Source organism: Perca fluviatilis, chromosome 15 (genome assembly GCF_010015445.1).
Source record: "Perca fluviatilis chromosome 15, GENO_Pfluv_1.0, whole genome shotgun sequence".
In the NCBI taxonomy this organism is placed as follows: domain Eukaryota; kingdom Metazoa; phylum Chordata; class Actinopteri; order Perciformes; family Percidae; genus Perca; species Perca fluviatilis.
Window position 1 is genome coordinate 26,840,340 of NC_053126.1, and position 27,397 is coordinate 26,867,736.

General features: G+C 41.3%; 1 protein-coding gene across 1 annotated transcript in view; it reads left to right on the forward strand.

Annotated features, from left to right (window-relative positions):
- Positions 1 to 27,397, forward strand: part of jupb (junction plakoglobin b) — a 146,266-nt gene that overhangs the window by 100,303 nt on the left and 18,566 nt on the right. The window contains exons 6-11 of the mRNA XM_039825170.1: positions 387 to 588; positions 2,419 to 2,563; positions 2,649 to 2,752; positions 4,075 to 4,194; positions 10,603 to 10,821; positions 26,753 to 26,905. Of these exons, the coding sequence (XP_039681104.1) occupies positions 387 to 588; positions 2,419 to 2,563; positions 2,649 to 2,752; positions 4,075 to 4,194; positions 10,603 to 10,821; positions 26,753 to 26,905 (943 nt within the window). The remainder of the gene's footprint in view (positions 1 to 386; positions 589 to 2,418; positions 2,564 to 2,648; positions 2,753 to 4,074; positions 4,195 to 10,602; positions 10,822 to 26,752; positions 26,906 to 27,397) is intronic.

Genomic DNA, 27,397 nt, shown 5'->3' on the forward strand with positions numbered 1-27,397 from the left:
AGGCTGGACACACCACAAAGTGGTGGACTAACTATCTATCTATAGTTAGGTTATAAGTTCAAAAGGTTGCCGATCCATTCTAATGTCCCATTGCTTCACCAGGTGCTGGCATTTCCAAGTTTTTAAAGAACACTCACTAAACACACACGCACACGCACACCACACGCACGCAAGCACACACACACACACACACACACACACACACACACACACACACACACACACTCTTAAACTGCTCAATGCTTTTTCACCCCACTTCCTACAACCTTGTAAATTATGAGATATTGGTGGCTGATAGAGGCCAGTAAAGGTCATAGATTGCTTAATGCCCCTTGAAATTAGTTCATTTTATATCCTTTTCTCTTTCTCTCTTCCTCCTCATGCAGTTCACCGGTGGAATCAGTCTTATTTTATTCCATCACCACCCTCCACAACCTGCTGCTGCACCAAGAGGGGGCCAAAATGGCGGTGCGCCTTGCTGATGGCCTGCAGAGGATGGTTCCCTTGCTAAAAAAGAGCAACCCCAAGTTCCTGGCTATCACCACTGACTGTCTGCAGCTCCTGTCATATGGCAACCAGGAGAGCAAGGTGAGGAGAGGACCTTAAAGTGTACCTATTACAGTATATAGCATTTTCATTACTGCTGCACCTGTATGAGACGCCCTGTAGGAGTGCCTGTCTGTTTAAGCCCCCCTCCCGGAAAAGCCCAGTCTGCTCTGATTGGCCAATGCATGTCCACGAGTTTCTGAAATCTCTGCTGTGTAGATTCACTCCAGACCCTGAGACTGACAGCAACGGAGTATATAGCAGGACTTTTTACCGTGAAAAATCACCAATAAAGGCTTCTAAACCAAATACTACACAACCGGACATGTTCTAGCAGTAATTTGAAATTAGGGGAAAAATTTGCAACATTGTCCACCAAGATTACAGCTATCTGGCGTTAGCACGCAGCCACTGTTGTTAGCAGTGGACACTAAAAGAATATAGCAGCACTTTTTTACGGTCAAAAATAGCAGAAAAGGGCTTCTAAACCAAATACTACATAAACGGAAAGGTTTCAGGAGTAATGTGACTCGGAATTGGGGAGAATTGAACAAGACTGGCAACCAAGATGACATTTTACTGCCGTTAGTATGCAGCTTAAAATGATGGTTCGGAGTAATTTCACCCTAGGGTCCTTTGCACCATGATCTCGAGCCAAACACCCCCCCAGAAGCTTTTTTCACCTGGGTCGAACATTGGGAGCGTTAGCGTAGCGTAGCGTTATCAGCTGAATAGCTTAGCGCAGAGGCTTGGATTGGATCTTTTTAAATTACCCCACTAATAATGCACGAAATGATACCAAACGTCTACAGTAGTACAAATGGTTATGAATCATAAAACGATGGATTGTAAAATTAGTAATATACAGAAGTTTATGTAAATAACACTTGCCTGCTGGCTTCCGCTCTCTGCGCTGCTCCTGCTGCTGTTACTACCGGGGTAAAAGGTGCTTAGGGACCACATCTACAACAATCGAAAAGAGATGCAACAAAAATATTTATTAATTTAATGATTAAATAAGGTAATGTCTCCAAACTTACCTCAATTATTACTTGTCTCCTGCTAGTTATACTACAGCACTTACTTTAAAAAATAAGTTAAATTAAAAAATATTTTTGTTGCATCTCTTTTCGGTGTTGTAATTTGTAGATGTCCCTAAGCACTCGTCTTACAGCAGCAACAACAGCAGAGAGCAGAAGCCAGCAGGCAAGTGTTATTTACATAAACTTCTGGTGTACAAACTTTACAATCCATCGTTTTATGAGTGCATAACCTATATATACTAGTGTAGACCTTTGGTATCATTTCGGGCATTATTAGTGGGGTAATGTTAAGAGACACTTCGGATCCATTAGCCTCTGCATAACGCTTGTCTAACGCTACTCATTTCGGAACTCTCCCAATGTTAGACCCAGGTGAAAAAAGCTTCTGGGGGGGTGTTTGGCTCGAGGTCATGGTGCAAAGGACCCTAGGGTGAAATTACTCCAAACCATCACTTTAATGCCACAATGTTAACACCGCAGTAGCGTAAAAAAAAAACACTCCAGTCCTGCCTGGCTGGAGCACATGACCAATCATAGATGACTGGCTTGAAGTTACATAAGACTTGGCCGAGAGTAGAAAAAAACTTTTAAACCAGAGTGTTGAGAAAAGTTGGAAATCTGAACGTTTTAGCTCACGGGGATGTCTCTGAAATACGTTTACCTCATTATTTGGCCACGTTTAATATGAAAATTTAACATTATGACATTATAGATATGACAGGAAATACGGAAAAGCTTAATAGTTCCACTTTAACATTGGGAAGGAGATCCTTGTTGTGTACACTTATTTATTACAGAATTAACCCTACTACTTCCTGTTTCTTTTCAGCTGATCATCCTAGCCAATGGAGGCCCAGAGGGTCTGGTGTTCATCACGAGGAACTACAACTACGAGAAGCTCCTGTGGACCACCAGTCGCGTTCTTAAAGTGCTCTCTGTCTGTCCCAGCAACAAGCCTGCGATAGTAGAGGCTGGTAAGTCTGCATCCCTGATCATGAATGTAGGACATTCAGTGTAGAGTGTAGATCTCTGTATACATCTGTTTAAATCTGTGTCCAGGTGGTATGCAGGCTTTGGGCCAACACCTTACAGGTTCTAGTCAGCGTCTGATCCAGAACTGTCTATGGACGCTCCGCAATCTGTCAGATGCTGCAACCAAACAAGTACGTATTGATTCACCTTCTACTAATACTAAATACGACTAGCTAGCGTGGATCAACACATGCCATGTCATGGGTTCTGCTTTTGTTTCCAGTGTTGTCCCAGTTTACCCTGGAACTACATTTAGGTACTGCTCAGGGGAGATGGACTGGAACAGTTAATTTGCAACACAGCAAACATGGCAATTACTAACACACTACTTGTATTTAGCTAAGCACTGCAAGGAAGTGAATCTCTATTTACAGACGATGTTCGAATTTTTGTAAGTGTTTGTAAGTTTTCTTGCAATTTGTCGGTGTAAACTGTAAATTGTGTGCACAGTGATGGGGGGTACCTTAATAGTTTTTATTACATTTCCCACTAAGGTTTAGGTTACATAAACATTTTCATAATCATGTAACTTTTCTAGTAGTGAGCTTTTTTTTTTCGAGGCAGTTCGACCAAATGCCAGTCATGCGTCCATGACTGTATGTTGCAGTATTTTTGTCATGAAGATGATTGAACTGGCTGCTCCGGTGAATCATCTGGTAGAGCTCATGCACCATGTATTAAAGATGAGTCACAGCGACGCAGGTAGATTCTAGCCAGGCCTTTTGCTGCATGTTATCCCCTCTGTGTCTCCCCTACCTAACCTGTCTCTCCAAGCGGTAAATTTGGCCCTTCCATTAATTTAATGATACTAATGTTAAGCATTAACACATATTATTAAAATGAAGGCATTACATAAAATGTGAGAGAAAAAAAAAAAAAAAACTCATAACAATGCTGCTAATGCTGGCTGCAATGGTTTATAAAGGCCAGCTAACAGGTGTTTGAAATCGGGATGATGGAGGGAGAGTTCCAGGTTACTTGCAAAATATAGCATTCGGAGCAGCGTTGGACACAATTGGTTGTGTTGTCAGTGGTTTTGTCAATATTATTTTTCATAATTTTTTTTTTTTCGCGGTACTGATACATACTGAACAGCATATATCTGAGTTTACAGGCCTGCTAATAGCTTTTGTCTTGTAAACATATTTAGAAAGAAAAAATGTGCACATCCAAACAATTCTTCTGTGCAGGTGCGTAGGACAAAAACAAAACTTGAAGAAAGAGAAAATCCCGCATATGGCTCTTGCTGCAGCATCACCATTTATTTAAGAAAACTAACGTTTCGGTTCCTCTCGACCTTCATCGAGAGTATGTCTTGTAACTAATTATGTATCCTTTTTACTATCACTGGCTTAGTTGTAAGACTGTTCCTACTTGTGCTGTGTGGAGGCTTAAGCCAAGCTGTCACTGATTTGTTTGTTCTCTGTCTGTCTCCACTGGTCTCTCTCTGTAGGAGGGATTAGATGGTCTGCTGCAGATATTGGTCACCCAGCTGGGCTCAGATGACGTCAACATGTTGACCTGTGCAACTGGCATCCTGTCAAACCTCACCTGTAATAACTCACGCAACAAGGTAACCATTATGAGATGGCACACTACATGGCCATGTGTGGACATCTGAACATTTCTGCTATACTTGATAGTTGAACATGTGATTCACAAACAATGGGTATTAATCTGCTGCCTTAACAGCCTCCCCTCTACTGGATAGGCTGAGAATGACATATGTAAGGTAATTTTAGTGAATACAACCCCGACAGGGTGATGCAGGACCCCGATGCGAAGTGGCTCGCTCTACATTATCCCGCTTATTACACGACTACTTACCAAATAAATCAATAATTTTACACAAAATATTGATATAAAGAGGATTTTATTGCGTGGGTGGGTGCTGGTTGATGTCTTTCCCCTTTTTGCAAAGGTTTTTAATTACAGATTTAAATACCCTGTTGCTGGATTTGAAGGTAGCACAATTCATTATGTCAAACATTGAGAAGTGCTGACATATTCCAGCCCTACAGTAAATGCTAGGTAACTGGCAATATAGTATGTTTTACCGTTGGCATTTCTAATAGATGCATAAAATGATTGCAGCATCTGATTAAGGTTTTTTGCCCAGTAATTGTCAAAGTCTGTTGACATTTCCTTCTGGATTAACCAGTCTTTAAACACTGCCAGAGACTTCATGTCTGTCTTCTTCAATTTTGTCATCCAGCTCTTTGTGTCTTTTAACCTGTCATGCTTCTTCTGCCCTGTTTTCTGGTTCTCTTTTTCATTTTTTACTGGGGAAAGTTCAGCCATTAACCACAAATCAAACGCATCGTCCTCTCCAAAAATATTAAAATGAATATCAAAACCTTCCATGGTGTTTTCTGACTTTTCTTTGCCACAACTGATAAATTAACCGGACTTCTTTCTGCGGATTGATGGATGTCCTCCAGAGTGATCAGTCCAGAGTGACTGTGTCCATGGCAACAGTCTGCTATACTTGGCAACGAGCAGTTAAACAGAATTAGCAGACCGCAGAATGCAATGATCGATCAATAAGAATCTAAGAAACTGGAAGAAATTGTAATTCTATGTCTGTTCTCCATAATCATGCCCCCCCTACTCACTGATTCTGCTTGTGAGATGTGAAAAAATAGGCATTGTCACTGTAGCAGACCTATATACATGTATATATTTATATAAAAGTTCCCTCTCCCACCTGCACACTTTTTTCGTTACCTCCAGATTAGAAATTACATCCCATTAACTTTATACTCTTATGAATCAGACTCCTGACTCCAAAAAATGTGTCTCCATTTGTTGACCTGTTTACAGCATTTAACCCAACCCACACAGAATTTAAAGGAAGCATGGGACGTGGACCTGGGTGTGACAATTACTGATGAAAACTGCAGTACACGAGTCTAACTTGCACATATGTGGAGGCACCATTAATGCTGAAAGGTACATACAGGTTTTGGAGCAACGTATACTGCCATCCAAGCAAAGTCTTTTTCATGGACGTGCCTGCTAATTTCAGCAAGACAATGCTAAGCCAAACTCTGCACGTGTTACAACAGCTTGGCTTCATAGTAAAAGAGTGCATGTAGTAGACTGGCCTGCCTGCAGTCCACACCTGAATGGGAAAGAATTACACCTACAAAGATTCAACAATTAGTGTCCTCAGTTCCCAAACGCTTATTGAGTATTGTTAAAAGAAAAGGTGATGTAACGCAGAGGTAAACATGCCCCTGTCCCAGCTTTTTTGGAATGTGTTACAGGCATCAAATTCAAAATGAGTGAATATTTGCAAAAAAACAATAAAATGTATCAGTTTGAACATTGTATTCTGTTTTTATTTAGGTTTTACACAATGTCCCAACTTCATTGGAATTGGGGTTTGTAACAGTGCTTTAGCACTATTCCTCTTGTGAAATGAAGCATGTTGTATAGTGTGCCCCCTGATCGCAGCCTTTAAGGCTTCCCATGCCACCCCTGAAGACGACACTGAGGACCAATTGATCGCCAATTAATCTTTTAGCTCAGACCTAAGCCATTCTATATTTTCTGGCTCTCGTAAAAGGGAGGAATTAGAGGCCACCTATAAGAGCATCTTCTCTCACTTTGAGGCAGAGGGTCTAGGCACACGCACACGGGTCAGAGATTATGATATTTCCTATCACACATCCTATAGCAGAGGGAGCCAGTGATTTGGACAAAAAAGTTAAAAGTCTATCCTAGAATATGTCTTGTGCACTGATGAAAAAAATGTATAGTCTATCCCAGCTGTGTTCATTTTTTCCCCAAATATCAACCAAGCCTAAAATCTCACACATCCTGTGTAATGTGAGAGAGGATCCGGGGGACCTGCATGCTGCAATCCCACTGTAGTCCAGAACTGGATCCATTTTCAAATTAAAATAGCCCCCTAGAACAATATTGTGGTTTCCTACATCTTATTATTTCTTTTCCAAATCTATAAAAACAATTAGGTGCATACAAATTAGTTTTTGCCCTTGTATTTCAGCCAGAACGATAATAACTGTTCCAGAATTACCCTTCATTTGTTTAATTCATTTAAACTGCAGGTGCTTGCTAATCAGTGTAATGACCCCTCTACTCCTGCTAGACCCCACACTATGAAACACATATCTAACCCATCCTCCACACAATTTTTCAGATTCCACAAACAACATATGCATTTCTTGCAAAAAATATCACATCATGTTTTGTTTTTTTAAGACTGGACATAACCTTCCTCCTCTTGATGGGATTCCCAATTCCATTAACATTCCAGGTGGAGAAACGTACAGAGCTTAAGTTAGATGACATACCTATATATTAAAATATTAAAGCCATCTTCTGAGCACATAACAAATACAAAGTGGTGATGACTACAACTAAATCCCAAATACTCACAGAACAGTCCATGTGCACCTGAACCTGAACAATGCACAAGTTCAACTCCCTTAAAAGTTTGTCTTTTCGGTCCGTCATCCGTTCTCACTTCACACGCTCCGTCTCCAATGCAAGCCAGTGACTCACATTAGCGGCAGTTTGTCCAATGAGAGTTCTGAGAAAAAAGAAAAACAGGCAACGCAGCCATCGGCAGAGGCAGCACATCATTTTAAGTCCCTCGGCGACAAATCACTCCATATTTTCTATGAATGCCATCCCCTTTCGGGGGCATTCAAATGTCTTAACTCCAGCCTTGGCTTCTATTTTAAGTTTGGCAGGATACAGGATTATGAATCTCACCTCTTTCTCATTAGGGAAGGCAAGGCAAGGCAGCTTTATTTGTATAGCACATTTCAGCAACAGGGCAATTCAAAGTGCTTTACATAAAACATTAAAGAGCAGTTAGAAAATGATTAAAAATGACAATATAAGAATTTAAAGAAGAGAGAGATAAAATACGCGAATAAAAGTTACAGTGCAGTATAAGAAATTAAACATTAAAGAGCAGTTATCGAGTGTCATACAGTGTCATCAATGCAACTTCAGTATAACAAACGAACAGTTAATTAAAGAAAGCCAACATCAAAAAGATAGGTCTTTAGCTTTGATTTAAAAGAACTGAGAGTTGCTGCGGACCTGCAGTTTTCTGGGAGTTTGTTCCAGATATGTGGAGCATAAAAAAACTGAATGCTGCTTCCCCCTGTTTAGTTCTGACTCTGGGGACAACAAGTAGACCTGTCCCAGACGACCTAAGAGGTCTGGGTGGGTCATAGTGTAGCAGCAGATCAGAAATGTATTTATAAACCAGCAAAAGTATTTTGAAATCAATTCTTTGAGGCACTGGAAGCCAGTGTAGAGACTTCAGTACTGGAGTGATGTGATCCACTTTCTTAGTCTTAGTGAGGACATCGAGCAGCAGCGTTCTGAATCATTAAGCTTTTTCTTTCACTCCTTAAACCTGTCGCACTTTATCTGCTCTGGAGATGTCTGAAAATAGCATTATTTTGTTATTCTGCCAGGATAACTTGCCCTGGATTCTTGCCGCCCACAACACCAGGTCCCGGTCCGATGATCTTAGGAATCTCGCCAGAACGGTCCTGGGTCTGCCTCCTGCCTGGGGTCGCTGGCTGGCAGTTCTGTGTGCACGCTCAATCTCAATCTCTCGCTCAGTCGCCAGCAACTTCCGAATCAGCACACCCAAAAACTTCACTGCATCTCCTCCTTCCTTACCTTCCGGGATGCCCACATAACGGACATTATTGCGTCTGGATCGATTTTCACAATCTTCTATTTTTTCCCAGAGCTTGTGGACCTCTTGGTGCGTTCTTTTTGTCTTGTAATCGCAACAAGTAGCTCGAGTGTGACGTCACATCCATGTCGGAAAACGAGTTACCGTGGGTTGTTGCGTTCTTTTTGTCACACAATACTACGAGTTGGGGAAAAGATGGATTTTTGTAACATTTTTAGTAACATTTAGGATTCTATTCACCCAGTTATTGACATATTACACAACTATATTTCACAGTTTGATACATGAAAATTATGTTTTGATTAACGTTAACGTTAGGCTACTGCTCTGCTTTCTGCTCAAGGCTCGGCTTAAAGCCGTTGTTGTCATATAGCAACCGAGCGTCTCAGCTGCACAAGCTACAAAATAACTAATCAGGCGGTATTTAACTCCTAATAAGACTGTAGAGACATGCCTATAGGTAGCAGTATACAGTGCTATGTGTACGACTTCTTCATTTGGTTACAACAAAGACAAAAGTGCTTAAAACGTGTAGAAAACCACAATGTTTACTACGTGTGATGCACGACGTAGCCATCTTTGAAAGTGAGCTCGGGGTCCTCTGAGTTCAGACGACTTGACGAGTTGTAAATACGACCTCGGGGGCGTTCTTTTTGCAACTTCCGGGTCGTAACTCCGGAAAACAACTCGTAAAACGACTTCGGTGGACAAAAAGAACGCACCATCTCTCTTGCTAGCGGCAGGATCATCCCATCTCTCCCTCGCGATGCGGCGCGGCGCTCAACCTCATTCATTCTGGTGACCAGGCCAGAGAGGCTCGACTCCAAGGAAACAATGGAACGGCGAATTTCCTTCAGACCTTCTAGCTCAGCTGAGATTTTCTCTAGTGCTGCGAATATTTTACCAATATCCATCGGCGACATGTTGTTAGCCTGTTGCTTTTCTGCCACTGTCACCGCAGCAGCGCCATTTTGACTCTTTTCAGCCGCGTCTCCACCACCGAGCATGTGCTGCTTAAGAGTTCGGTCCCGCTGGCTCGTCCTCTTCATTAGCGAGCCCTTTACCTGTTTTATATGTGTCCTTGGTCACTTTTCTCGGCATATTAACTTGTATTACAACCACTGTTTTAAGTTGTGATACTCTCATTCCAATTGGGATTATTTAAGTAGTATCTGTTCCAGGATTAGCAACAGAGCACGTTGCTCAGCACGCCGCCATAACCAGAAGTCTGAACCTGATATTTATTTTCTCTCGTGTCACAAAGTAAATCATTTCATTTACGTAAGTTATCGTAGGTTAATTTGAGGTCATATTTTCTTGATAATGACAGACTTGTAGAAACAGGACAAATAAATATAATAAATATGATCATGACTGTGTGGTGGGTACATTTTTAGAAGTGCTAAAATACACAACACACCTTGGTAGTAAATCATTTTCACTTTCAAAAAGACCAGGTAAACCCTGCACTCTTTCTGACTTGTAGTGTACCACATGGTTACCAAAAGATAATGGTTATCTAGTCCTTGACAGTTGAATTGATGCTAAAATATACTATCATAAAACACTGTGGTTGGTCTGCTTTGCTTTTACACCACAAACAAACCACACCAGCAACCGGACCGCAGTCCACACTAAAATTCGATTGACAGCTTTTAGACTAGCCCAACCAAACCACTAAACAGACCAATTCCCCAGAGTTAGCCTGAACCAAACTAAAAAGGTTAGGTGAATGCAGCCTTAGCTCTGCTTGACTCCAATGGAAACAAACTATAATAAACTAATACTGTATGTATGTATATCTATGCATGTTTCATATGTGTTATAATCACCTTAATAAACATTCACAGAAACTCCTAGGATTAGAGGTTCTGCATGCCATGCAGAGCTTTTAAAAGCTAGTTACCGCTAGTCTCCTTGTGTCTTGATAATTATTGTGTGAAAAAAAGCCCACGCAGGTTGGGTGTGTATGTGTGTGTTTGTGCTACAGTGTTTAGGTATTGAAAGATTTCAGTTTCTGTGTACAGTCTTCATCTCAAACACTCTGAAAATCAATTTAAAAAAGCAATACATTGTATTGATATTTACTGTTTTGTCATTGCTTTCAACCCTAGACACACAAACACAGCAGTGAATACACATATGCCATTAATATATTGTTGTTTGTTTTTCTCCATGTTTTAGAAAATGAATTTCTGTGTTGTACTTAGTAGCTTTCATGTTGGAAGTCAAGCGTCACTGCACACCTGCATTTCAGATGAGCAATTCTCTTCTTTTCTACCTCAGACTCTGGTGACTCAGTATGGCGGTGTGGAGGCGTTGATCCACGCCGTGCTTCGAGCTGGGGAAAAAGAGGATGTTGCTGAGCCGGCAGTCTGTGCCCTGCGTCACCTCACTTCTCGCCACCAGGACGCCGAGCTGGCCCAGAATGCTGTGCGGCTGCACTACGGTATCCCAGCTGTCGTCAAGTTGCTGGGGCAGCCGCACTACTGGCCTGTAGTAAAGGTGATGGGAGGCAGTGGTTTGTATTGGTATACCATTATCATGCAATGGAAATGGTAATAGCATTGACAATGTTTATATATATTATTTATATTTATATATATATATATGTATATATATGTGTGTGTGTGTGTGTGTATATATGTCAGCTAGTCTGATACTGAAGACAACACTTCAGTTTTAACCCTACTACACTGAGACAAAAATACAAGACACACACACACACACACACACATACATACGTACAGTATATAAAAGAACAGTTAGAAAGCACCCACAGATAAGCAAATGCACACACTATGACACATAATTCCCATCATGCTTCACTTCCAAAACACTTCTGCTGTGACAACACCCGCTGGTACACTGTGTCTCTAGAGAGATAGGCACACAGACAGGTAACAGAGAGAGACACACTCAAAGCTCCAGAGACAAAGCTGGTTGTTTTGTTTCACAGAGAGGAAGAGATAGTGAGACTAAGAAGAAAGCGAGAGAGAGAGAGAGAGGACTGACAGCAGCTGGGTTTCAATCCAAGTCAAATAAAAAAAAAACACATGCAAGCAGCCCCTAGAGGTTCATTAATGTACAAAACAAAAGTGTTAGAGGAAATGACCAACATACTGGCAATATAGCAATTTCTAGAACCTTCATATGGAGCCTGGAGTGTGCCAACAGAATAATTATCGATTCTAATTATACACAGTTTGTAATCATAACAGTTAACAAACAGATACATTTGACAAAACTATATATATAATAATTGAATGAACGTTTATGTCGCATTCTTCAGCTGTCGATTTCACAAACGTGACGCAAAAGATACACTTCGATATTAATCAATACAGCTGTCTACACTGGCTGTGTAACAGTTCACATTCCACTTGCATTTTCGGTGCGTAACTGCAACCCAAAGTGTCTCTTTATGGTTCAAGTCAATTTTCTTCCATCTTAGCGCAAAATATTAGGATTGATCTGTAAACCCTGCCAAACAGCGACAGAATTAGGGTTGGGTACCGAGACCCAGGTGCTAATACGGCACCAGTGTCTTAACGGCCGCTATGTACCAGACCGAATAGCAATGCAGATTTTGGTGACTCATTTCGGTGCCACTTAAATGCCTGTGCTGCCCTTGATTTCTCCGAAAAGGACGTTAGAGGCAACAGAAACATCGCTGCATATGACGCTAGTTAATATTAGACTTGGCAGCAGGTAACGTTAGCTTACTTTAGTATGCAGACAGCTAAACGGTGTAAAGTGTGACTGTATTTTACTGTAGAGGATTCCAATAGCGAGATATCCAATAGTCTGCAGCTGCCGTTGTTGGAAAAACATCACAGAGGGTGCGTTTACTTTAGACTAGCCAGCCTCGTGGTGCGTTCAAAGTTATTGTAAAATACCCTTTTCCCATCTAGTGGTTGTTTTTGTCATTTACCAGCAATTTACTGGTGAAATAATTTGTTGTCATTACATTTTAAATAAATCATTTAATTTTGACCATATGGCCTTAGCAATAATATATATATATATATATATATATATATATATATATATTTTTAAAAGTATTGTTTCAGGGACTGTTTAGGCACCGGTACCATTTTAAAAATATTGTTTTAGCACCATTATCGAAAGAAATCCAAACGATACCCAACCCTAGTCAGGATCCACAGCAGTACTGTGACTGAAAGCTTCCTGTGTACATGCTGACAGACTGTGGCTCCTATCAGGTTCAAGGCTGTAGTTGCATAAAACCCCAAAATACTGAATTTAGCAACTTCTTTTTTCAAAGAGGAATACTGAAAATCACCCATTAAAAATTGCAACAGCTAAAGCTGATAGGAATGCTGTTTAGCAGGATTTGGGTCATAAACCAAAGTCTTGGACACATTTCCAATTCCACTTGATGATGGTGCTGGAGGAAAAGTTAGAGGATCATCAAAGTCATTAGGATACTTTTTCTTGAAACCACAAATACTGTATATGTACAAAGTTTTGTATATCCAATAGATGTTGAGATATTTACCAGGGTAAGTTAAGTCGGGTAAGTAACTTGGATTCATTTTAGCTCTAGCTATTAGATATCTGGAACACTGGCACTCTCCTCTATCCATTCATATACAGATAGCTGGGTCGTGTTGATGACAGAAAACTCAAGTTATTTCTAATTGAATAAAACATTTGTTTTTGTATTTTCCCAGGGCTTTTTCTGAAAATTACATTACAGTACATGGCATGTATAGTAGTGACTGTGCCATAAGCCTGTTAATAAAGGAAGAGAAAACAGCAAACACCACCAGGGGTTCAAAGTGTTAACTGGTAGAACCACAGTATGTTTGCAATTTGTGTCACAAATTCTCTTCAGAAAGGAATTGTGTTCACCCCTCCAAATCAACAGCCAGCGTTCAGAAGGTTGCTGCTGCTAAAAGAGGAGGGAGCTTATTGACATCATGGACTATTTTTCTGAAAAAATTGACCTGCTGCTGTTAGTCAACAATGTCATAAGACAGATTTGGTGGACATTTAAATTATTTGTTTGGTGGTTTCTCTCTGATGTGTAGGTTTAGGCAGAGTGTGAAATGAAGAAATCAAAACTGTTGCACTGCCGCTGTGTGAATGAGGTAAATTGCTTTTTGTTATCTGCTGATGTTGGCCATATTTCACACTGGTGGATGAGGAAAACAAAGAAATGCTTGTGGCTACATGTAAATGCACCGATTAATGGCTTCACAACCACAGCAGTGACAACATGTAGGGCATTTAGGAAGTTGGACAAGGAGGACAACATTCAAATGTGCCACTTACATTCAACTCTTGTAGTGTTGTGCCATATTGTGAAGATAATATCAAAGCTATTTGTGCCATTTTTTTGTGGTAGTTTGGTACCCTGTGGTCTGAAGAACAAGACAATATCGAGGATTACATGTGGAGCTAATAGTAATTTGCTATTTGGTGACATGCTGTTATCCAAAACATCTTGTGTAATCACCTAAAGGCCACCTCCAGTGTACTTTGACATTTTTATGATATTCCATATATTTAAGGTTGTTGCTAAAACGGGAATATGACGTATGACTATATTAGAAGCTGCACATACGTCATTCTCCATGTTTGGGTAGTTAACTAATTTAGGTGTAGTTAGCTAGCTTAATTTATTGCATTAGCGGTTACTCGGTGCAGCACCCATACAGCTGCCTCGCCAGGAGGAGACAGTAAAGAAAAGAGGGAATGAAGAGAGAGTCTGCTAATCCTTGTCTTATTTGTGGTCTGAATAACAGTAAATTGATCAAATTAAGTGCCTTATCATTGTTTTCCAAGAAACTGTAGCTGCAGTCTGGTTGTCATGGTAATGGATCACGTCAGACTATTACCCACACACCCATTTTCTATTTGAGAAATCTATGTTGGTAAAACAGTCTCATATACAGTACTGTGCAAAGGTCTTAGGCAGGTGTGGAAAAAATGCTGTAAATTAAGAATGCTTTCAAAAATGTAAATGATTGTTTATTTTTATCATTTTACAAAATGAAAAGTGGGCGACCAAAAAAACCATCTAAATCAAATCAATATTTGGTGTTACTACCCTTTGCCTTCACACCAGCATCAATTCTAATAGGTACACTTGCAAAAAGTCAGGGAATGTTGAGGATCATAGATGCAGTGGTCGGCCAAGGAAAACACATCAAGCTTATTTCCCTTCAAAATCGGAAGATGTCCAGTAGTGCCGTCAGCTCGGAACTGGCAGAAACCAGTGGGACCCAGGTACACCCACCTACTGTCCGGAGAAGTCTGGCCAGAAATGGTCTTCATGGAAGAGTTGCAGCCAAAAGGCCATACCTCAAACATTGAAACAAGGCCAAGCAACTCAACTATACACGAAAACATAGGAACTGGGGTGCAGAAAAATGGCAGCAGGTGCTCTGGACTGATGAGTCAAAATTGGAAATATTTGGCTGTACCATAAGGCAGGTTGTTCAGTGAAGGGCTGGAGAACGGTACAATAATGAGTGTCTGCAGGCAACTGTCAAGCATGGTGGAGGATCCTTGCAAGTTTGGGGCTGCATTTCTGCACATGGAGTTGGAGATTTGGTCAGGATTAATGGTGTCCTCAATGCTGAGAAATACAGGCAGATACTTATCCATCATGCAATACCATCAGGGAGGCATATGATTGGCCCCAAATTTATTCTGCAGCAGGACAACGACCCCAAACATACAGCCAGGGTCATTAAGAACTATCTTCAGCGTAAAGAAGAACAAGAAGTCCTGGAAGTGATGGCATGGCCCCCACAGAGCCCTGATCTCAGCATCATCAAGTCTGTCTGGGATAACATGAAGAGACAGAAGGATTTGAGGAAGCCTACATCCAAAGAAGATCTGTGGTTAGTTCTCCAAGGTGTTTGGAATAACCTACCAGCCGAGTTCCTTCAAAAACTTTGCGCAAGTGAACCTAGAAGAATTGATGCTGGCTTGAAGGGTGGTCACACCAAATATTGATTTGATTTAGATTTCCCTTCTGTTCATCCACTGCTTTTTGTTAATTGATGAAAATAAACTATTAACACTTCCATTTTTGAAAGCATTCTTAGTTTATAGCATTTTTTCATACCTGCCGAAAACTTTTGCACAGTACTGTATATTTGCAACTTGTAAAACTCAATGCACAAATGAATGCAGAGAGATTCATATCTGTAAATCTGTGTTGTATCTATGCCTCTAATTTGTGACTTGTAAGAAACACAATGCACAAATGAATGCAAAGCGATTTGTATCCGCAAATGCATATCTGTGTCCATGCGTCTAATTTGTAACTCGTATTTCATCATTTGTAAATGAACTTAGTATTTTTCAATGTAAATATATTTGTAAATCTCCTTTTATTTGTGTGGGTACTTTTGAGACGTGCTGTGGTGGTCACAAACAACTTGTCTCTCAAGTGACGATCCCAGCGCTCTCCAGTAGATGGCGGTAATGTAACACTTATGGATGCCAACCGCTGTTAAACCACATGAAGACTATGAAGAAGCTTTGTCAAATGTTTCGGAGACGGTTGGCAGAATCTACTTGACATTCCTACGGGTAAGTTGATATTATTAGGACTTTGTTAAATTACATTTATGTTTTCAGCATCATTGTTGTAGTGCATTTGCAATTTGCCTTGTGTTATTATAGCGGCAGTGACAGTTTGCTACATTTTGGAGCATGCTAACGTTCATGTTCTTGAACAGCTTGAACAGCGATGCGAACTTAGCTCGTTAAAGTCCGCCTTGTAACATGGGCTTTGCCTGGTCTTAATATGGAATTGGCAGTCTGAAATGTTATTTAGCACTGTGTAAACCCGTCGGCGATCTCTTCCGATATTACTGTCTTTTAGTGAGCCCAGTTGTAAAAAATAAAGTTTAACTGTTAATGTTGAAATGTTTTGTGTTGCTTACTGTAACTATTACCTGTCGTAAAGGATTACATTTTCATAGTCAGGATGTTAAATGGACTTAGTGTATAACCCTTTTACATGCATTAAATCCGACATATCACCTGTGTAAACAGTGCACTTACACTGTGTGAAAAAACTTCTTAACTTCTAAAGCTTCTTAAGTGTTACAGTTATATACTGTAACACTTAAGAAGCCTTACTACTAAACTTAAAAATGACCAAACCCTGCCTAGAAGTAAAGCACTTCATTCATAGTCAATGACATGGAAATATAAAATGTGTGTACATAATCCACAGAGTAGCAGATGTTAACTGTCCAGATCATGTCTTCCACCAGTCTAAAGGGTTTCTTTTCTACTGAAGATATGTCAGCTGGTAATGTAGGCTCCTCAGGTCACAGAATAGAAGTCATCCTGTGGATACTGAGGGCCAGATGTACGTACATTTGCGAACGTAGCGTTATCAGCGCCATGGCCAACCTGCAGAAAGCGCACACTGTGATACAGCTTACGTCGTATTTACCAAACCTGCAGTTCATCGGGTAATCAGGACCTTTTTCCGCCCACTATACCGTAAATTGCGTGCATTTGTACGTTAAGTACTTGTGCGATACGGCTGAGTGCAGAATGCGATATTCCCACTGCTGATGCTATGACTGTTTGAAATGATCCTGATGCCAATATTCGTAATGTAGCGAGGAGTTTTTAACAACTGCTGGAATGGAATGTGAACGCTGAGTCGGAGATTCAATGTCATCTTTGATTTCTTCCAGTAACTGTAATATTGCATGGCTGCTTAATCTGTAACGCTTAATGATTTTGTGTTCACTCAACTGAAAAAGTGTGATCCTTGTGGCAAAAATCTTTTTAGCTCGTCTCCTTGGCCTATGTCTTCGTTTTGCTCGGATTACTGCTGCCATTTCACCAGGAGGCGTATGCGAGGAAACCCGCTTCTTGATATACACCTGCTTTTAAGAGGTGGAGAATTTTCACCGCAAAATAGAGGCGCACTTTCATGGGCAGTTTTTGTACATCCCGCAGAATACAAAATTAGGCTTCCCCTCCCATCTCTTTATGGGAAACTGCCACTTTCCTTTTGACCCTCCCATGAATGCACATGCATGACACGGAAAAGCGCAATTTGCCATTTTCAGTTCCCACGACAGGCAGTCTGCGTTTTTACCTCAGTGCGGCCTGTTTGTACATACCTCGCCATGCTTTTACGCGCACGTTGCGAAAAAACCCCGCCTGAAGTGGGCGCAAAAGCGTTAGTACATCAAGCGTTAGTGAATCTTTTCTGATGCTGCTGTGTTGTCTTCAGACCATCGCTTGGCAGAAATATGACACCTGTCCCACAATATCTTCATACTGTGAGGAGAGTCTTGTGGGTCCAGGTTATCCTCGTCAAACAGGTGGTCAGGACAGCATCTGATCAGTCAGAGCTGTAAAACATTCAGGCAGATTCAGTGATTAAACTATCATTTTTGATCAGGGTGTACAGCTGCACATACATTTTGCGTGGCAATTACTGTAGTAATAAACATGGTTACAATATTTCAAGCAAATTGTTAAATTTGTATTCTTTATAGCTTAACTTGCAACATCATCTGAAATATGTAGTTATGGCAACAGCTATAGTGTAAAATATGATAAATCAATTTTTATTCTGAAATCTTGAGGTGAAAGAGAGACTCCTTTTAAAAATGGCTTAACTTTGGAACTTATTTTATATATCCCTGTGATGGACAAGCATGACATATCAATGGATTCCTTAGATCGTCTAGTTTCATATGATACCAAATATATTCACTAGCAGCGCTTAATAACATTTCAGACTGCCAATTCCATACAAAGACCAGGCAAAGCCCATGTTACAGGGCTGACTTTAACGAGGTAAGTTAGCATCGCTGTTCAAGCTGTTCAAGAACGTGAAAGTTAGCACGCTCCAAAATGTAGCAAACTGTCACTGCTGCTAAAACACCATGAAGAAAATTGCAAATGCACTGCAACAATGATGCTGAAAACATAAATGTCATTTATTTGACGACAAAGTCCTAATAATATCAACTTACCCGGAGGAACGTCAAGTAGAATCTGCCAACCGTCTCATTTGACATGTAGTTTAACAGCGGTTGGCATCCATAAGTGTTGCATTACTGCCATCTACTGGAGAACGCTGGGATCATCACTTGAGACACAAGTTGTTTGTGACCACCACAGTGCGGAAAAATCCACACAAATATAAGGAGATTTACATTTAGATTTACATTGAAAAATACTAAGTTCATTTACAAATGATGAAATACGAGCTACAAATTAGACACATGGACACACATATGCATTTGCGGATACAAATTGCTCTGCATTCATTTGTGCATTGTGTTTCTTACAAGTCACAAATTAGAGGCACAGATACAACACAGATTTACGGATACGAATCACTCTGCATTCATTTGTGCATTGTGTTTTACAAGTTGCAAATACTTATGAGACTGTTTTAGCACCATGTAAGTCACCAATCACCTGTCAGGCATGTTTTGTAAGTGCCTGCCCTTTCTCAAACAGTTTTTAATGACAGCTTCTCAGATGGTTCTGTGTAACAAACCATCTGGCCCGTCAGGTTAATTTAACCTCATTAAATGTCAATGTACAGTATACGGTACACACTAAAATCACAGAGCCCTTATGTCAAAACCAACAATAAGTGGACAGCACTTTGCAGCCCGTGCATAAAAATGCATCACTACCAATTGGTGATGAATCTAATACTGAATTTAGAATAGTTTTGTAGGGCCACTATCCCACATTCTAAGACGTGGCCTGGAACTTATCACGGACTGCTTTTTACCTCAGGGAACAAGGAACAAAGGAACGGATTTTGTAATGCAAAAAAATGTTACGCTTCGTTAACACAATAGGAAGAATAAAGCTTAGAGCGGAATCGCTACCCACATTTGGGAGGAGCGACCATGTGGCCATCTTGCTGAGGTCAAAGCTTGTAAACAAACTGTGGTGCATGCCCCCAGTGACAAGTGAGGTCAGGAAATGTGTTCAAGGCAATAAGAGGCCGCCCTACAGTCTGCACTACACGACATTGTCTGGAGCATGTTCCAGGACACCACTGACAACGTCACAGATGACATAAAGGGATTCATTGAATCTGTGTTCGATTTAATTTGTAAAACAACAGAAGCAACTCTACCCAAAACTACAGTTACATCATTCCACAACCAGAAACAATGGATACCCAGAACCATTCGGAATGCCATAAACACAGGCACTGGCACACATGTTGGTTGATTATGATAAACGTGATACCAACAATTATTAAGCAGCAGCTTACAATGTGAGAAGAGCAGTAAAGGAGGCAACTACAATTCCTGGAGGGCAACCCCAGAAGCACATGGCAAGGTCTAGAACTATGACAAATTACAAGCCCAACCCCTCCTCCTTGTCAAGTGCTGATGCGTTGTAACATGAATGGTGTAGGTGGAGAGAGAGAGAGAGAGATACATTATTCTCCAACATCGATCATAAAATGCCTATAAAAAGTCTCCATGGTGCTATATTTACTTATCATACATGAGCAGTAGAACATATAGCATAACCATCCAACCAACTCGTTAGTGGAGTCTCTCTTGTGTGTCGGTCTGAGGAGGGAGGAGACTGCAGCGGCACTTCTTTAAGTTTATCTTTAAGCCATCCCAGCCAAGTAGTTGTGAAAGGAGATGTTATCATGCTGCCTGCTGAGAGAGAGAGAGACCAGGCCAAGCCGCCCCCTTGGGCCTGATCACACCTGAGAGAACCAAGTTGCTCTAGTTTCTTCTTCTCTGCTTGTTCATTCTCAAAGCATAATATAACCAGTGTACTCGGCCTCTCTGCCCCACTAATACCAGTCCACTCAGCCTCTCTGTCCCAGTATAACCAGTCCACTCAGCCTCTCTGCCCCACTATAACCAGTCCACTCAGCCTCTCTGCCCCACTATAACCAGTCCACTCAACCTCTCTGTCCCAGTATAACCAGTCCACTCAGCCTCTCTGCCCCACTAATACCAGTCCACTCAGCCTCTCTGTCCCAGTATAACCAGTCCACTCAGCCTCTCTGCCCCACTATAACCAGTCCACTCAGCCTCTCTGCCCCACTATAACCAGTCCACTCAACCTCTCTGTCCCAGTATAACCAGTCCACTCAACCTCTCTGTCCCACTATAACCAGTCCACTCAGCCTCTCTGCCCCACTATAACCAGTCCACTCAACCTCTCTGCCCCACTATAACCAGTCCACTCAACCTCTCTGTCCCAGTATAACCAGTCCACTCAGCCTCTCTGCCCCACTATAACCAGTCCACTCAACCTCTCTGTCCCACTATAATCAGTCCACTCAGCCTCTCTGCCCCACTATAACCAGTCCACTCAGTCTCTCTGCCCCACTATAACCAGTCCACTCAACCTCTCTGTCCCAGTATAACCAGTCCACTCAGCCTCTCTGCCCCACTAATACCAGTCCACTCAGCCTCTCTGTCCCAGTATAACCAGTCCACTCAGCCTCTCTGCCCCACTATAACCAGTCCACTCAGCCTCTCTGCCCCACTATAACCAGTCCACTCAACCTCTCTGTCCCAGTATAACCAGTCCACTCAGCCTCTCTGCCCCACTATAACCAGTCCACTCAGTCTCTCTGCCCCACTAAAACCAGTCCACTTAGCCGCTCTGCCCCTCTACAACCAGTCCACTCAGTCTCTCTGCCCCACTATAACGAGTCCACTCAGTCTCTCTGTCCCACTATAACCAGTCCACTCAGTCACTCTGCCCCACTATAACCAGTCCACTCAGTCTCTCTGCCCCACTAAAACCAGTCCACTCAGCAGCTCTGCCCCTCTACAACCAGTCCACTCAGCCTCTCTGCCCCACTGTGCTCCTCAAAGTTTTGCAGTCACATCAGGGATTATCATCAAAAAAAGCACAAAGACCTCACACACCTCTCTGAAAGTAAAGGTTCCTCAGTGAAAGCAGAAGTCACTGCAGGAGGATCGTGGATGTATTAAATTAATTGCATACCGGATCCCAAAATGGCCTTTATTCAGTTCAATGGAGATGCTCGCATAGGCCAAAAAAGCTTCTAAGCTTCTGGGTTTGCTTTGTGATATGCGACCCAGAGAATATGTGCAGTAGTGTTTCTTCCGCTGGCCCTGCCCTGAGACAGACTTTACATTGTGGTGACGTCACAGGTTTTAAATTGCTTTTCTCAGCTCAAGAGAAGTTTTGCAAATATCCCCAAAAAGTCCATGAATTTAAAATTCCTAATAGAAAGAGTCATAACCGACCTTGTTTCCAGTTGAAGTTCGAGCAACAGCTTTAGTTTTTTTTCCTTTTTCTTTTACAATAGTGGCCTATGGGGAAAATCCTTTATGGGCTGCAGGGGGATTTCTTCGTTAGCCAGACCCAGCATGCACCAGTTGGTCACGCAACATCGTGGGTGTTTGGTTTGGTTCACTTAGCATGCCCACTGGCTGGCGCATTAAATGAGATTAATTAAGCTATATGCAAGTTTTTTTTTAGCTATGTAGAGTTACAATATTGCATTGTTGTGCATTTATGCACTGTTTACCAACTGCAAGCACCAGCCCGGGTACGACCATATCCCCCATACCCTCTAACATTCGGCCGGTGAATTTACACATTCAACATGTATCTTTTACTGAGTGTCAGCTGGGTGTAGAGTGAACATGATCTTGCAGCTAAATCAGGAACTAGTCGATTTCTCTTAGATAACTCCTCCCCCCAGTCTCTGGACACACACACACACACACATACATGCGCACACACATACATGCGCACACACATACATGCGCACACACACAGATCTTCATGTGAACTGATTTGCTCTCATTGCCTAAATTTGTTCAAGTTGCATTAGAACGCTTCACTTTTTGTGTGTGTTTCAGATCTGCTGATCCAGAAGACACTAAAAGCCTCTTCACTCGCAGTGTAGCATGACTCAGATTTTGTCATTCAGATGTGCAAATTAAACTCAATATTTGAGTTAAAATGTCAAATTTCACAGTTCATCTGCTCTGTGCACTGCTGCCCCCTGCTGGGGAGGTCAACACGATAACAGGCAGACTGGCAGTAAAAGCCACCCATATCTGTAGGGCGCTGATGCATTGAGGTGTTTGGTATATTTTATTAAAGGATACAGTGGATCTATATTCTTCTGAAGGCCAGAGTATGCATTAAATTAAATAGTTTGTACAATGTGTTTGTACAATATTTTTCTGAAGGCAAAAGTGTTTATAGCTGATCTGAATGGAACACCCTCATGGTGGGATAAAAAGCCCGTCGTCATTGAGCAGGACCACTGCAGTTGGCAGCGGCAAAAAAGCTACAATGTAACGTTGATGAGCAATTGCACACCTTCACTGACATGCTCAGATTATTGTCTGTGTCTGACAACATTATGGATCCCAACAGTGGTCAACCTTTTTGTTAAAGAGTAAGTTCTTTTTGTTTAACATAAAACAGCCCCGAAATCACCATCACCTGACCCACCAAACTCTGTTTAAATGAACAGTAATTTTATCATTATAACACACTTCTTTCAAAGTCTACAGAAACTAAATTAAAAGCCCCCGAAAGCCGTCTTGATTCATCCTTCCACTGTTCCAAAAATCACCCCTCTGGTTTGGTTGAGATAAACCCTTAAACCTTGTGTTGTCCTCGAGTCAAATTTGACCCTTTCTTTTATATCAGAAATATGGGTTTCTTTTAACCAAAAATAACAAGGATGTATGGATGTTCTTTGCATGTAAAATTAATGATTACGTTCATTAAATTTTAGGTGTTTTATTCAATTTTACACCATTTACATTTTTTTTTAAATGGTTTCAAAACAGTGTCCTGACTAAACTATACAGTGTAACTTAACTTTTAGGCAAAATAATTCATAACTTTAGCTTTTTTTAACTCAAACATTAGGTATAATATCATATAAAGTAGGTTTATTGACAATGAAAAAAAAACGTTTAAAAAAGCGAAGACAACACAAGGGTTAAAGGGGACATATCATGCTTTTCCGTATTTTCTGTCATATCTGCAATGTTATAATGTCGGATTTTCATGTAAAACATGGCCAAAACATTCAACTAATGAGGTTAACGCATTTTAGACAAATCCCTGTGAGCTAAAATGTTCAGATTTCCGACTGTTCTGAACACTCCGGTTTCAACAGTTTTTTTTACTCTCATCTAAGTATTATGCAACTCTAAGCCGGACTTCTATTATTGGTTATCTGCTCCAGGCAGGGAACTACTGAAGTGTTTTTCTTAAGCTACTGCGGTGTTAACATTGTCGCATGTAGCTACATGCTACGGCAGTAAACAATGTCATCTTGGCTGCCAGTATGGTTAAATTCTCCCCGATTCCAGGCCACATTACTCCTGAAACATTTCTGGTTATGTCATATTTGGATTAAAAGCCTTTATTTGCGATATCTGACTGTAGAAAGTGCTGATTAGTGTCCACTTCTAACTATAGTAGCTACATGCTAACGGCAGTAAAAGTTGTCATCTTTGCTAACAATTTGTTAAATTCTCCCCAATTTTGGAACGCATTACTGCTGAAACATGGCCGATTGGGTAATGTCTGATTCAGAAGCCTTTTACTGCGATTTTTGACGGGAGAACATAATGTTTCTTTCAATGGAGTCAGGTGAGTTTGGCATTTTTAGGGTTTGTGTTTAAACAAAAAGGTCTATCACTGTAGGATCCCTTCCACAATGTTGTCAGACACTTAGAATAAAAAACAAGGACTTTTAGTGGATGTAAATTAACGGTGCACAAATGCTCTGAATGGTTACAATGCAACCTGTATCGCGGCCTGCCAACTGCAGCGCTCTTGCTCAATACTGGACTTATTTCAAAAAATGTTGTTCCCATTGGTCACTTATACACAAAAACATGGGAAAATAGGGTCCAGGTTTGAAAAACATACATTTACATTTTAAAGTTAACATTTTCACTTATCCAGTGTAACAGCATGACATCTACTCGAGGGACAGTCAGAAAGTTTTATGGTTCCCAGATGATGGTGGACTTTGGCTTCAAGTGCCACAATGAGGTTGACATTTTTGTTGCAGCATTAAATGCCTCGACGACTATGGGATGGATCACAACTGCATTTTGTACAGACATTCATTTTACCCACGGGATGAATCCTAATAATAACTAATAACTTTTATTTATATAGCGCCTTTCAAGAAACCCAAGGACACTTTACATAAATAGAGGTTGTAGGCACGTGGTGTTTCAGGAGTTTTTTTTAAATATGTCCAGGGATGTATCATTTCGGATATCTGCAGGGAGAGTGTTCCAGAGGGACTAAAGACTCTGTCTCCGAAGGTGCAGAGTCTGGGGAATGCAGAGCAGGCCAGCGTCTGAGGACTGCAGGTTTTGGGGTGGGGTGTATGGATGGAGGAGGTCAGAGAAGTACAGTGGGGCCAGGGCATGGAGGGATTTGTAGGTGAGAAGGAGGATTTTATATGTGATGCGGGTCTTAATTGGGAGCCAGTGAATGTGGATGAAGGTTGGAGTGATGTGCTGCCACGTCTTGGTGTGGGGGAGGACCCTGGCGGCAGAGTTTTGGACATACTGGAGCCTGTCTAGGGTTTTGCTGGGCACCCCAGACAAGACTCTAATGACTTTACCCATCATATGAATTTCCATCAATGCCACCATGAGGTTGACAACTTTGGTTTTGAGTGAAATATATTACAAACTACCAGGTGGATTGCCAAGAAATCCAATGTCCCCAAAGGATAAATTTGAATCATTTTGGTGATTCTTTAACGTTTCCGATAGCATCATCATCAGGTCAAAATATTAATACGTCCAAAACTTTGATTTATAGTACCTGCACAACTAATGACATTGCCATCAACCCCCACTGTACTTTGTTTGGTACTAATCAGTAAACATTGAAAATGAATCCTAATGGGCTAAACAAGAAAGTAAACCTGGTAAAGTAAAACCTTCTAAACATCAGCATGTTAGAATTGTCACTGTTAGCATGCTGTTGTTACCATTTTGCCAAAATCACTATTGTTAAATGCAACCCTACAGAGTTGCTAGTGTCTTGTTCCACTATCATGGACCTTGGCTGTGGCACTCAGTCCCAAGCCTAGTGGTTCCTACTGAAGACATACAGCTTTGAAAAAAATAAAATACCTCAGAAATATTTAGTTTCATAAAGAAATGGCTCAGGGAATTCCTAAAACAGATGGCCACTGTAGTTTTCAGCTAATCAAAACAGGAGGAATTAATCAATTTTGGGGGACTGTTTTCTGCGGCGGAGTCATCTGTTGCTTCAGTGATTATTTCTGGCAGGAGGATGGTCTAGTGGGATTAAAAGTAAACTACAGTGTGTGTGTGTGTGTGTGTGTGTGTGTGTGTGTGTGTGTGTGTGTGTGTGTGTGTGTGTGTGTGTGTTTGGTAATGAAAGAACATGTCAGCCAGTGCAACAGTGTGTCTCACTGATGTGTTTTTAATAGTTTTTGAACAACAATGGAGAACCAGGGAAGAGAGGAAGAATATATATGAGGCTTTAATACATACACAATACTTGTTAGTAGCATCAATTCATTGTTGGTGTGGTTCAGAATGTGGCTCAGAAAGCAAAACAAAAAAAATATCTATGCATAAACACTGACTCAAAATTGTACTAGCACCCACACCTTTATATCTGCTCTCGATCTCTCTTTGTCACTCTCTAATAGGCCTTCCTAGTACGTGAAATGGGCCCTTTTCAATTTGTCCTTCTCTCACTCGCCCACACACACACACACACACACACACACACGCACATACTCATGCTCTTCTCTCCCTCAGTCTGACAGCCCTGCCAACTCCGGCAGATTATATTAATGAACTGAGGTATTGGAGTTTAATGATGTGGAATGGAGAAATGGACAATGTGACTTTATAAGGAAGTCCGCAAGGATAGAGAGAGAGAGAGAGAGAGAGAGAAAGAGAGAGAGAGAGAGAGAAGGAGAGAGTGATTTCCCTGATTTCCAAATTCCCCTAAATTTGTAATGTGTTTACACTTTTGGGGAACTTTCCGAACATGGTTTGCACTGATGCTATTCCCTCTGAAAGACTAAGCATGTAGTGCTTGAAAGGTAAAAGCAGAGCTTCTCTCGGATATCAGCATTTAGCTTGTGTAGCAGTGAGACAGCACTGAGCTCCTGTGGCCCAGTTGTTTCTTCAGCAGTGAGCGAGAGCTCCATCCACGGAACGCTGTTAGATCTTTTTCCTCTCATCCCTGTGGTTTCCTTTGATATGATGCATTATGCACTGATTGGTAAACATTAATGTGGTGCATGCAGTTGGCTGAAGTTCCAAACAGTAAATCCATTTGGAGGCACCACCACAGGTAAAGTTTCCTTTAAAGCTGACCCAAATAGGCCCTGGAACATCCTGTAGAGAAAGGTCTTTGATGTCTGTCCTCTTCTCAGGCTACGGTTGGTCTGATCCGGAACCTGGCGCTGTGCCCGGCCAATCAGGCGCCACTGAGGGAGGCAGGTGCTATTCCACGATTGGTCAACCTGCTGCTGAAGGCTCATCAGGACACACAAAGACACGCCTCCTCAGCACAGCAAACATACCAGGTCTGGACCAAGTACACACATGCACGCACGCACACACACACACACACACACACACACACACACTCAAATTAGCTGTATACATGGTTAAACGTAATTTGCTCTTACCAATGTATCACCGTATGTAACTTTCGTCTATAGCAATCCCCACCAATCAGTCCCGAAATGTTGGCAATTGCAGAATGCCTCTCTATCTATCATTGCCATTGAATGTTTCTGGTGATCTGTATATTACATTATATTGAGAACCAAACAGCAGCAATTATTTTCTTCGGTGTCTTTATCTTGCCCAGCGAAATATGCTTTTTCCATGAACAATGGGAAAACACGCTAGCATGTCCGAGTTAGCTGGTAAATGGTGTATATAGACTTCAAAACTTGTCTTTTGTTAAAATTAGGGATGCACCGAATATTCGGCCACCGAAACAATACGGCCGAAAATGTTGTGATGACGTAAACAGAAAACGCGACCTGCACGTGTGTCAGTATCCGATC